Below are 11,098 nucleotides of genomic sequence, written 5' to 3' on the forward strand. Positions count from 1 at the left end.
GTGGGGGCCACTGGGGGCGCGGGTTATAAGGAGCTGCCTCCCCGGCCGCACGGTGCGAGGACCCTGGTCCGGACGCCCCGCCATGCAGCGCCGCGAGCCCACCGTGCCGCTCTTGCTACTGCTGCTGCCTCCTCTGCTGGCGCTGCTGCTCGGGGCGGGTGAGCGCCTGAGACCAGGGCGACCCCCCCGGCCAGCCTGGGGAGCGGGGGACTCGGGTGACCGGGGGCGGGGATGGCGCACCCAGCGGGGCCAGACTAGAGCTTTCACGGGCTGAGCTTCCAGGTGGAGACGGCGCACCTGGCAGGGGGGCTGGGGGAGGGGACTTGTGGGTACCGGGACGACCTCGGAGCTGGAATCAGCACCCGGGACAGCGCCCGGAGTACGAGCCCAGCGCCCCCGTCCTTCCTCCACAGCCAACGCGGCTCCCCTGGCACCGCGACCCTCCAAGGAGGAGGTGAGGACTGCGGCCCTCTTGCCCTGCCTCATCTCCCTGGGGCCCTGGTCCCCCCTGCCCAGCCCCCTCCACGATCTTTTGTCTCCCCTCCAACCCTCCCACTGTTCTCATGCCCCCCATCTGCCCTACCCTCAACCTCCCCTCTGACCCTTCACCCCCAGCTGACCCGCTGTCTGGCAGAGGTGGTCACAGAAGTGCTGATGCTGGGCCAGGCCAAGCGAGGCCCCTGCATGGCTCTGCTCCACAAAGGTAAGGAGGGCCCAGGCCCCAGTTCCTCTTAGGAGCTCCCACCCCACCAGGGCTGCCTGGAGGAAGGGGTGTCCTCTTCTCATCCTAGAGCCATTGTCTGGGCTGGCCCGGCATTGTCAAGTGTGTCCAGACTGAAGGAGCCTGGCCCCTAGCCCCACCCTCGGGGCTCCCTGCAAGGGTACAGGATGGGGGCAGAGAGTGTCTCCCAGCACCTGACTCTCCCCTCCCAGGTCTGGGCAGTGCCCCTGTGGGACCTCGGGCAGCCCCAGAACTCCTCTAGGGCTGTTTTCTGTTTGGCTGCACAGAGAACATCCTCTCTTTCCTCTAGAAATGTGTGAGACAGAGTCCTGCGGCTGTGGGTCCACTGAAGAGAAAGGCCTCCTGGTTGGGGATTTTAAAAAGCCAGAGGCTGGGAAGACAAGGTCCAGCCAGGAGGTGAGGGACGAGGAAGAGGAGGCAGCAGAAAGGACCCACAAGGCCGAAGTGCGGGAACAGGCCATCCGCGAGCAGCTCCACGGCCGGCTGCGCCAGGAGGACCACAGAAAGGAGGAGGAAAAGGAGAGAGGGCCCGTGGAGACCATTGAGGGCCCGTGGAAGCGGGTGGCAGGGCAGACCAGCGATGAGGAGACGGCCCAGTTCGAGGCAGAGGAGAAGGGGGTGCAGGTGCTGGGCAGGGGCCACAGCCTGTGGCCGGGTGCCGAGGCGGGTGGAGAGAGGCACGAGGACCGCCACCACCTCCACCAGGCAGAAGCTGAGCCCAAGCAGGAGAAGAGAGAGGCTTCGGACAGGGAGGTGAGTGGAGGAGGCAAGGGGGGAGTGGGGTGGAGCAGATGCCAGTGGACTTCCTACCGAACAGCCACCGGTGTTGGGCCATGAACAGCAAGACCCACCACAAACGGGCCGTAGAGACCAGGACTGACACGAGGACTAGGCAGCAGCATCTAAGCGGGGCCTTCACTTGACCAGGAGGGCTTCCGTACTTCCATTGCAGTAACCAAGAGGCCACCATTACCACACAGAAGTGCCTGGGTTAGCCACCATTGCTAGCCTGTGACCAGCAAGTTGGCCACCATGAGAAGTAGCTGCCGCGGCTGGTTCACTGGGCTCTAGATGGACACCACTGCTGGGTCATGAGAAGCAAAGGTGGTGGCAGTGACCGAAATGGCCATCACCTCACAGATGGGTCACAGCATCCCAGCGGAGCGCCTTTGCTAGTCCTCTGTCTGCCGCCGTTGGCTATGGCACACACCACAGGCCTCACCGCTGGCCACGTTAGCTGCCGTGACCCTTCCAGGGTTGCAGCAACCAGCAGGGCGACCATCGCGGCCCACGATGACCACTGCTGGTTGCCACTAAGTGAACTGACCTGGCCCACATTCATGGGCAACCACTGAGGTGGCCTGCCTTTGAAGGTGGGTGCTGAGCACCCCACTTCTGATCCCCCCAGGAGCATGACGTGGAACGGCTGGAGCACACGAGAGATGAGCTGAAGAAGGCGACGGAGATGCTGGGAGAGGAGCTCAGGAGGGCGGGCTGACCCCTGACCTCGTGTCCTCCTTCCTCACACACCCTCCGGCTTAGGACTGTTGACACCCAAACCCTTCCAGTCCGTCACCCCATTCTGCTCCCCAACCTGCAGGAGTGGGGAGAAGGGTGCACCTTGAAACCAGGCCTGAGGGGCCAAGTCTGAGCTGGGTAGAGGGGCTGGGCTCAGACTGACTCAGGAAACAGCCCTGACACCAGTCTAACGCAGTCCAACCCTCCCGAGTGAATAAAGCACAAAGAAAACCACCAAGGCTTATCGCGTAGCACTTGATTTTAGAGGGACAGGAGCTGAGGAGTGGGCGGGAGGCCTGGGAAGGAGACTGTTGTCAGAACTGGGATTTTTTTATTAAATTGGAAACTCTATTCACAATTAAGTCAGATGGGGTCATCAGGGAGCGGTTTCGAGGCTGGGGTGGGAGGTAGCTGGTTTGGGCTCCGGCCACTGTGGACCACGATGTCGTCATATTCATCCTGGGGGCAGAGGGGGCCAGGCAGAGGGGCTCAGGTGGCTGCCACCTTGCCCGCTGCCCAAGTTCTCCCACCCACCCTGAGAACCGGGTGCTGCCTTGAAGCCCAAGTTCCCCGCTCCCAGTTCAACTTCCCTGCTTCTAGTTCTCTAAGCACCACTTTCCAGGTCACCTGTGTTCTCCCAGCACTACCGCGTGGGCTCCAGCCCTGCTGCCTCTCCAGCCCTTCAGCCGCCGCAGCCTGAGGTCTCCCCCTCCGCCCCTTCCCTCTGCCTCTACCCACATTCCTCAACCCCCACCGTTCAACGACAACCCCTGCCCCCAGCAGTGTCTCTGCTGCCTGGGTTCTCCAATAAAGCCTCCTCACCGCTGCCCGTGTTTGAATCACTGCTGCCCAAGGTCATCTTCCCACAGCCTAAATTCTCCAGCTCTTGCTCCCACAAAACAACTCCCCATGCTGCCACCCTCTGCTGCCTATGTTTACCAACCACTAGGACCAAGGTCTTTTCTCTCCCTCTGCCTGAGTTCTACCTTAACTTCTCAACTGCCACTGCCTGAGTTCTCCCCGCCACCCCTGTCCAGGTCTCCCCTGATCGCTGTCTGGTATCACTTTCACTGCTGCCTGAGTTCTCTAATCACAGCAGCCCAACGTCAGTCTCAACGTGCTGCCTAATTTCTCTTCTCCCCCTTCCACCTGCCCGTTTACTCTGACCCCCAAGCTGGGCCGCCCAGTCTTTCCTCCTGACTCACGCCCTCGTCCCCGCTGTCGCTGTCGCTACTGCTGCTGCAGGGGCCAGGCTTGTCCTCGTCCTCGGGCTCAGGGGCTCCGTGTGCACGGAGGAGGCGGGCGAGGATGGGGTTGGTCCGGAGCATGGCGCTGCCGAGTGGGGTGCGGCCACCGTACATGCGGGTGGCGGGGTTGGCACCGGCCTTCAGGAGAAGTTCCAGCACATCGGCTGCCTGGGCCTCCACTGCCAAGTGCAAGGGGCTGCGGCCACATGTGGGCTCCTGTGGGGTGCAGCAGAGAGGTTAGAGGAGGCCCTGCCCCGCTCGGGGACGATCCCCACCCTGCCACGCCTTCTCCCTAGGGCAGCTCACCGGTTTGTTGAGGTCAGCTCCGGCCTCCCAGAGCAGTCGGACCATCTCCGCGTCTTTGTGGATGACAGCCACATGGAGTGGGGTGTGGCCTGGGGACAGAGTGACCTATGTCAGATGATGGGGGGGTGGGCCTGGGCCCCCAATGCCACGATCCTAGGGGATGGTTCTGTGGCCTGAGGGTGATGGAGTTTGGGGTCTGGCTCCTGAATGCCTGGGTATATCAAAGAGGCTCCTGCATCCCAAATGCCTAAGTCTCAGGTGGTCTGGAACTTGCTGGTGGTGCCAATGCCTGGGTTGTGGGATGTCTGGGGCCCATGCATGAAGAGCCCAGGGGCTTTGGACAGGAGGCCTGGATCTTGGGGCTAGGAGACCTGAGTCTCTGGTCTTACTTCACAAAGAACCAGGACCCCAAATTCCTGGGTCCTGAGTAGTTGAAGGGCCTATGACCTTGGGGGGTGGGGTGGGCCATGAACACTGGACCCCGCCCTTCTACCTGTGGAGGGGCCTGGTCCCAAGTAGTTGGGTGGGCTTAGAGACGGGGGAGCTGAGACTCAGATGCTAGGGCCCTGGGTAGACAAGGTCTATTTTCCCATGAGGCCTGGCTGAGGAGGGTTGTCCCTGAACTCCAATGTCAACCTCTGGGAACCTGGGCTGCCAGAGTTTCCCAGAGGGCTTGGCGCTTGAGTTCCCTTGTCCTGGGTGGCCTGGGGCTTGTGGTTCTCAATAAGCTGGGACCTGAGCAGGAGCCCTTGGGCCTGATGCCTGGGTTCCCTAAAGCCTCGGTATTATTTCCCAAGGGGCCAGGCTTTGAGTCAGGAGAGCCGAGCCCAGAGCCAGGCACCCTTACCCTGCCTGGGAGCCCGGGCCCTTCCCAGTGACAGAGGACACTCACCCTCATAGTTTTCAGCCTCCAGCTGCAGTTTCCAGTCCTCTTCACTCTCATCCTCTTCCTTCTCCAGGTCAGGTTCAGGGTACAAGGCAACAGAGGTGTGGTTGGTGTCAGGGGTGTGGTCAGAGCCCTGAGCGAGGTAGGTGTTGGGGACTCCCCTGGGGCACCGGGGGCGGGGCTGGAGCAGCACACGAGCGCAGGCGTGTGCCCCGACGCGGCAGGCCAGGTGCAGCGCCGTGTGGCCCCCACGCTCCGCCACCAGCAAGCTGGCACCCGCTGCATACAGCTTCTCCACCGTGGATGCCTCTTCCAGGATGGCTGCCAGATGCAGGGCTGTCTGCAGGAGCAGAAGGCAGGGGTTAGGGGGTCACACAGAGAAGCCTGGCCCCCAAGCCCTACGGTGCCTACGGGTGGCTCACCTGGCCCAGGTCATTCTGCAGGTACAGGTACTCAGTCCCAGCGGCGAATCCTAGGAGGAAGTCCAGGAAGGGCTCGTGCTGGTGAATCACGGCCAAGTGCAGGGCCCTGAGGACAAGGACGGGGTCAGAAGGCAGAGGTCTGGCACTCTCTTTTTAGTTTGCTTGGGTGTTTGTTTGTTTTTTTTGGTTTGTTTGTTTTACTTCTTATGAGGTCAAGTACTCTAGCATGCGTTCATTCAACAAACGTGGAGCACCTGCTGGGTGCTAGGCATTATGACCACAGTTCTGGAACCAGCTGTCAGGAACCTGGGAGGGTCAGGTCAGAGTTAATTCAGCAAATTTGTTTAATCAATGTTTTGGTTTGGTTTGGTTTGGGGGTTTTTTGGTTACACCGCACAGCATGTGGGATCTTAGCTCCCTGACCAGGGATAGAACCCGAGCCCCCTACAGTGGAAGCGTGGAGTCTTAATCACTGGACCAGCAGGGAAGTCTCCAGTGTTTATTAAGTAGACTTCTACTCCCTCCCAAGATGAAGTAACATGGACCAGATTTCACTCCCATCTCCGACCAACCAAAAAAACCAGACATAATACAGTATATGAAACAACAGTTCCCAAGATACTGGACATCATGCAATGAATGACAGCAATTCTAGGGAAACAGGCAGCACACTCGATGAGCCCTTCAGTTGACTGCCACAGCTTTCTGTCTTGAGAGTTTCCAAGCCATGATGCAGAAAGGGGAATGCAGGCAGATTTGCCTGAGGTGAGGAGACAGAGCTGAGTCTCAGGAGAGCAAGGCAGCTGGAGTCACAGGACAGGGAACCAGAGAGGAGACAGCTGCCCAGGGATCGCAGAGGGGCCTCTTGAGTATTTAGAATACTGGTCAGTGCAAGGGTGTAAGGAAACTACCCCAGGCTGGGGGAAAACCATCCAAAAGGATTAGAGAGATATGCCTGGTGCTCACACAGGGCCGGGACTAGGACAAACCCACAATTCACAGGATATTGGGTAGAATACTCCGGAAGGTCTTACTTCATCAGTAATGAGGAATAATGAGCCCCAGATTAGGTGGGTGCTCAGGACCCACCTAACAAATCATAAAAGCAAAACCCCAAAGGATCAAACTACTTACAAGTAATTTAACCGCATCCCAGAACAATATTTAAGAGTATTTATAGGAATACAAAGCTAGCTAGCCTGACAAGGTAAAAATTACAATGTCTGGCATCTAATCAAAGATTAGATGGTTAAGAATCCGCCTGCCAAAGAAGCAGGAAAGCATGATCCATAGTGAGAATAATCAACCAATGGACATTGACCCAGAAATGACTCAGACGGCAGAACTAGCAAACGAGAACATTCAAACTGTATCTTATACATTCAACAAGTTAAGTAGAGACACGGATAAAAAAAAGAAAAAAAAAAGACTCAAACTGAACTCCTAGAGATAAAAACTACAGCACCTGAAATGAAAAAGACACTGGATGGAATTAACAACAGATTACACACTACCAAAAAAAAAAGATTAGCAAACCTGAGGACTTCACAATAGCAACTCTCCAGAATGAAACACAGAGAACACTTCAGAACGGAAAGGACATCAGTGAGCCGTGGGCCAACTTCAAGCGGCCCAGTCTATCCGTAACAAGTTCCTAAAGGAGCAGGGGGATAGAAAAAACGTTTGAAGAAATAATGTCTAGAAAGTTTTCCGAATCTGATGGAAACTATAAACCCACGGCTCCAAGAAGCTCTATGACTCCCAAGCACAAGAAATATGAAAAGTATACCGAGGCCCCACATGAAAAACCTGTTCAAAATCAACAACTAAGATAAATATCTTCGGAGCAGCCAGAGGAAAAGATACCTTAAGTATAAAGGAATAAAAGTAAGCACGACAGCAGGTTTCACAAAGGAAATAATACAGGAGAACACGATGCGGCCACATCTTTAAAGTACTCAAAGACGGACTGTCAACCTAGAATTCTTTAACCCAGCAAAAATATCTCTCAAAAATGGAGACAAAATACAGCTGCTTTCAACTATACAAAAGGAACTCATCACCAGCAGACCCACATCACAAGAAATGTTCAAGGAAACCTGTAAGCAAAAGGAAAATGATGTCAAACGAAAATATGGATCTATACAACAGAATAAAGAACACTGAAAACAGTAACTATACGGGTAAGTACATAAGATTTTCTTTCTTAATATGTAAATTTCTTTAGAAGATAATTTTTTAAAAAGAATTGACTGTTTAAGCAAAAATTATAACAGTGTCTGGTGGAGTTTATAACACATGTATAAGTGAAATGTACGACAGCAATACAACAAAGGCCAGGAAGAGACAAATGGAAATATACTATTCTAAGGTTCTTTTATGCTATGAGAAGCGGAATCATATCACTTGAAGGCAGACCATAATAAGTTAAAGTGGCACACTATAAGCCCTAAAGCAGGAGTCAGCAAATTTTTCTGTAAAGGGACAGATAAATAATTCAAGCTTAGTGGACGACATGGTCTCTCTTTCACCTACTCAGCTCTCCTGTCAGGATGCAAAAGCAGCCATTGGCGATATGTAAATGAATGGGCATGGCTGGATTCCAACAGAACTTACTTAATGGCGTCTGCAATTTGGATTTCATATAATTTTCACTTGCAATGAAATGTTTTTCTTCTTTTGATTTTCTTCCAACCTTTTAAAAATGTAAAAACCATTCTTAGCTCACAGCCATACAAAAGCAGGTAGCTGGCTGGATTTTGCCTGTCTTTGTTGGCAAAGACCATAGTTTGCCAACCTGTCTTTCAGAGCAATCACTAAAATAAAAAACAAAGAGTTAAAGGTAATAAGCCAACAAAAGAAATACAACGGGGCTTCCCTGGTGGCGCAGTGGTTGAGAGTCTGCCTGCCGATGCAGGGGACACGGGTTTGTGCCCTGGTCCGGGAAGATCCCACATGCCGCAGAGCGGCTGGGCCCGTGAGCCCTGGCCACTGAGCCTGTGCGTCCGGAGCCTGTGCTCCGCAACGGGAGAGGCCACAACAGTGAGAGGCCCGCGTACCGCAAAAAAAAAAAAAAAAAGAAAGAAAAGAAAAAGAAATACAACGGAACAAAATTTGCTCGTTCCAAAAGACAGAAAAAGAGGAAAAGGTAAACAAAGAAGAGATAAGTAGAAAACTAATAACGAGATGATAGACATAACTATATCAATAATTAAATTAAATGTAAATGGTCTAAAAGCTCCAATTAAAAGGTAGAAACTGTCAGATTGAATAAAAAAGCAAAACCCAACTATATGCTACCTACAAGTAACACCCTTTAAAATAAATTTTAAAATAGGTTAAAAATAAAAGAATGGAAAAAGATATACCATGCTAACACCAGTTAGTCAAAAGAAAGCAAGAGTGAAGGACTTCCCTGGTGACACAGTGGTTAAGAATCCGCCTGCCAATGCAGGGAACACGGGTTCAATCCCTGGTCCGGGAAGATCCCACATGCCACGGATCAACTAAGCCCGTGTGCCACAACTACTGAGCCCGCGCTCTAGAGACCATGAGCCACAACTACTGAACCCATGCGCTGCAACTACTGAAGCCCGTGCGCCTAGAGCCCGTGCTCCACAACGAGAAGCCACCTCAATGAGAAGCCCATGCACCGCAACGAAGAGTAGCCCCCACTTGCCGCAAATAGAGAAAGGCTGCCCGCAGCAATGAAGACCCAACGCAGCCAAAAAATAAATAAATAAGACAGCATACACGAAAGCCCCTAACGTTGGCTAGCATAAAAAACAGATACTCAATGAAAAACAAGTTTAAAAAAAAAAAGAAAGCAGGAGTGAGTATTTTAATATCAGAGTAGATTTCAGAGCAAGGAATATTACCACGGATAGAGAAGATTATTTCCTAATGATAAAGAGGTCAATTAAGGAAGAAGACATAATAATCCTAAACATTTGTGCCCCTAATAACAGAGCGTCAAATTACACGAAGGAAAACCTGATAGAACAAGGAAATCCACAAATCCACAATTATTGTTGAAGATTTCAATACCCCTCTCTCAATAACTGATAGAACAAGTAGACAGAAATCATCAGCAAGGATACAGTAGACCTGAACAACAGAAGAACCAAAGAAACCAATACAACCTCTAACTGACACTTGGAGAACACTACACCAACAGCAGCAGAATACACATTCTTTTCAAGTGCACACACAATGGAATTAAACTAAAAACCAATAAAAGGAAGATATTTGGACTATCTGGAAACTAAATAACATACTTCTAAATAATCCACCAGCCAAAGGAGAAATCAAAAGAGAAATTAGAAAGTGTACTGAATTAAGTGAAAATAAAAACACAGCACACCAGAATTTGTGAGATACTGCTAAAGCACTACTCTGGGAAATTTACACGAAACACCTATACTAGAAAAAAAGAAAGGTCTCAAATCAATGACCTCAGCTTCCACCTTAAGAAAATAGAAAAAAGAAGAACAAATTAAACCTAAAGTAAGCAGAAGAAAGTAAATAATGAAAGTCAGAAGAGAGATCAACAAAATAGAAAGCAAGAAAAAAAAAAACCTATAGAGAAAATAAATGAAACCACAGCTGGTTCTTTGAGAAGATCGGTGTTTCTTGAGTGCCTCCTATGGGCCAGGCACTGTTCCGTCACTGGGGATACAACTGTAAACACAACACACAAAAACCCCAGGGACATTCCCTCAGTTGGGCCTTTACAGCATTGTTCTTTCTACCTGGAATGCTCTCCCCAGATTATCTACTTATCTCACTTTCCTACTTTATTTTTCTCCAAAGAACTTACTATCTTCTGACATACCATTTTTCTTATTTTTTTTTCATTTTTCCATCTTTGTTTCTTCCTATCTTTCTTCTCTTCTGTCTCTCTTTCTTACTTTGTGTCTATGTGGCTTTCTGTTTCTTTCTTTCCTTCCCTCTACCTTTCTTTCTCTTTTGTTCCTCCCACCCTTCCTCCCTTCCTTTCTGTAAGTCTGTCTGCCCTGCCATCTATATACCCCCACTAGAATGTAGGCTCCACAAGTCATAAGTTTTTGTGCTTTCTTCACTGCCTTATCACCGGCACCTAAAACAGGGCCTGAAACGTTGTCGGTGTCGGATAAATATTTGTTTAACAGATGAATCCCTGCTGTCATGGAGTTTACATTTTCTGTTTGAATGTAAGGTTTGAAGATTAGTGCTCAGAAGGTGGGATCTTAGAGTCAAAAGCCAAGTATTAATTTCGGAAATCAAAATCTAATGCGTCTAAGTTAGGAGCTAAGGATCAAAGATCATATTTAGAGGTGAGATGTCAGGAGGAGCCTGCCCGAACTTCAGTTCTAACATAGGTCTCAGGACCGCAGTCAGGAAGGTCAAATCGAGCCTTGGATGTGGAATCAATCAATGGATGTGGAGCTCTGAGAACCAGAGTTCCAGAAAGGAAGGGGTTAGGATCAAAATTAGATTGGAAATTGATTTATCAAAGGTTAGACTTGGGGGTTAGAGGTCAGGGAAAGCATTTAGAAGACAGATTTAGGATTGAGAGGTTGGGAAGTCAGGATCAGAGACTAATAGGGAGTCAGATGTGGGATTTTAGGGCCCGGTGTGGCAGCCTAAGGTTCACTCACGTGTCGCCATCCTCAGTGACGTAGCCAAAGACGAGGGGCGCCCACGACAGCCCCGGGCCCAGCTCCGCGCCTAGCCCTCCTCCGGGGGCCGCCGCGTCCGGACCCAGAGAGCCCAGGCCGCTGTCGCACCATTCGTCGGCATCCGCAGCTTTCCCCAAGCACGCGACCCCGGCCATGGCCCCCAAAGCCTCAGGGGACCCCAGCGGCCGCCCGCCAGTCGCTGGGCTCTGCCTGGAATTCTAGCGCTTCCGCCCTGGGGGGAATTCCCCAACACGCCCCCTGACTCAGCCAATCAGACTGGGTTAAATAGTAAACGCCCCGCCCCCATACCACACCGT

The 11,098-nt window shown here is 51.9% G+C and overlaps 2 protein-coding genes across 2 annotated transcripts; one reads left to right on the forward strand and one right to left on the reverse strand.

The window, feature by feature from the left end:
• The first annotated feature begins 28 nt into the window (after positions 1–28).
• CCER2 (coiled-coil glutamate rich protein 2) lies at positions 29–2,492 on the forward strand. The gene is made up of 5 exons (XM_060000055.1): positions 29–158; positions 414–454; positions 616–703; positions 1,032–1,495; positions 2,151–2,492. Exons 1-5 carry the CDS (start codon positions 83–85, stop codon positions 2,238–2,240), a joined length of 759 nt encoding a protein of 252 aa, XP_059856038.1. The 5' UTR covers positions 29–82; the 3' UTR covers positions 2,241–2,492.
• Positions 2,493–2,564: 72 nt separating this feature from the next.
• On the reverse strand, positions 2,565–11,023 carry NFKBIB (NFKB inhibitor beta). Its single transcript, XM_060000593.1, has 6 exons — positions 10,761–11,023; positions 5,122–5,227; positions 4,706–5,039; positions 3,814–3,902; positions 3,466–3,723; positions 2,565–2,719 (listed from the first exon to the last, which is right to left on the reverse strand). Exons 1-6 carry the CDS (start codon positions 10,934–10,936, stop codon positions 2,624–2,626), a joined length of 1,059 nt encoding a protein of 352 aa, XP_059856576.1. The 5' UTR covers positions 10,937–11,023; the 3' UTR covers positions 2,565–2,623.
• Between the last annotated feature and the right edge of the window lie 75 nt (positions 11,024–11,098).

Source organism: Delphinus delphis, chromosome 20 (assembly GCF_949987515.2).
Source record: "Delphinus delphis chromosome 20, mDelDel1.2, whole genome shotgun sequence".
Taxonomy (NCBI): domain Eukaryota; kingdom Metazoa; phylum Chordata; class Mammalia; order Artiodactyla; family Delphinidae; genus Delphinus; species Delphinus delphis.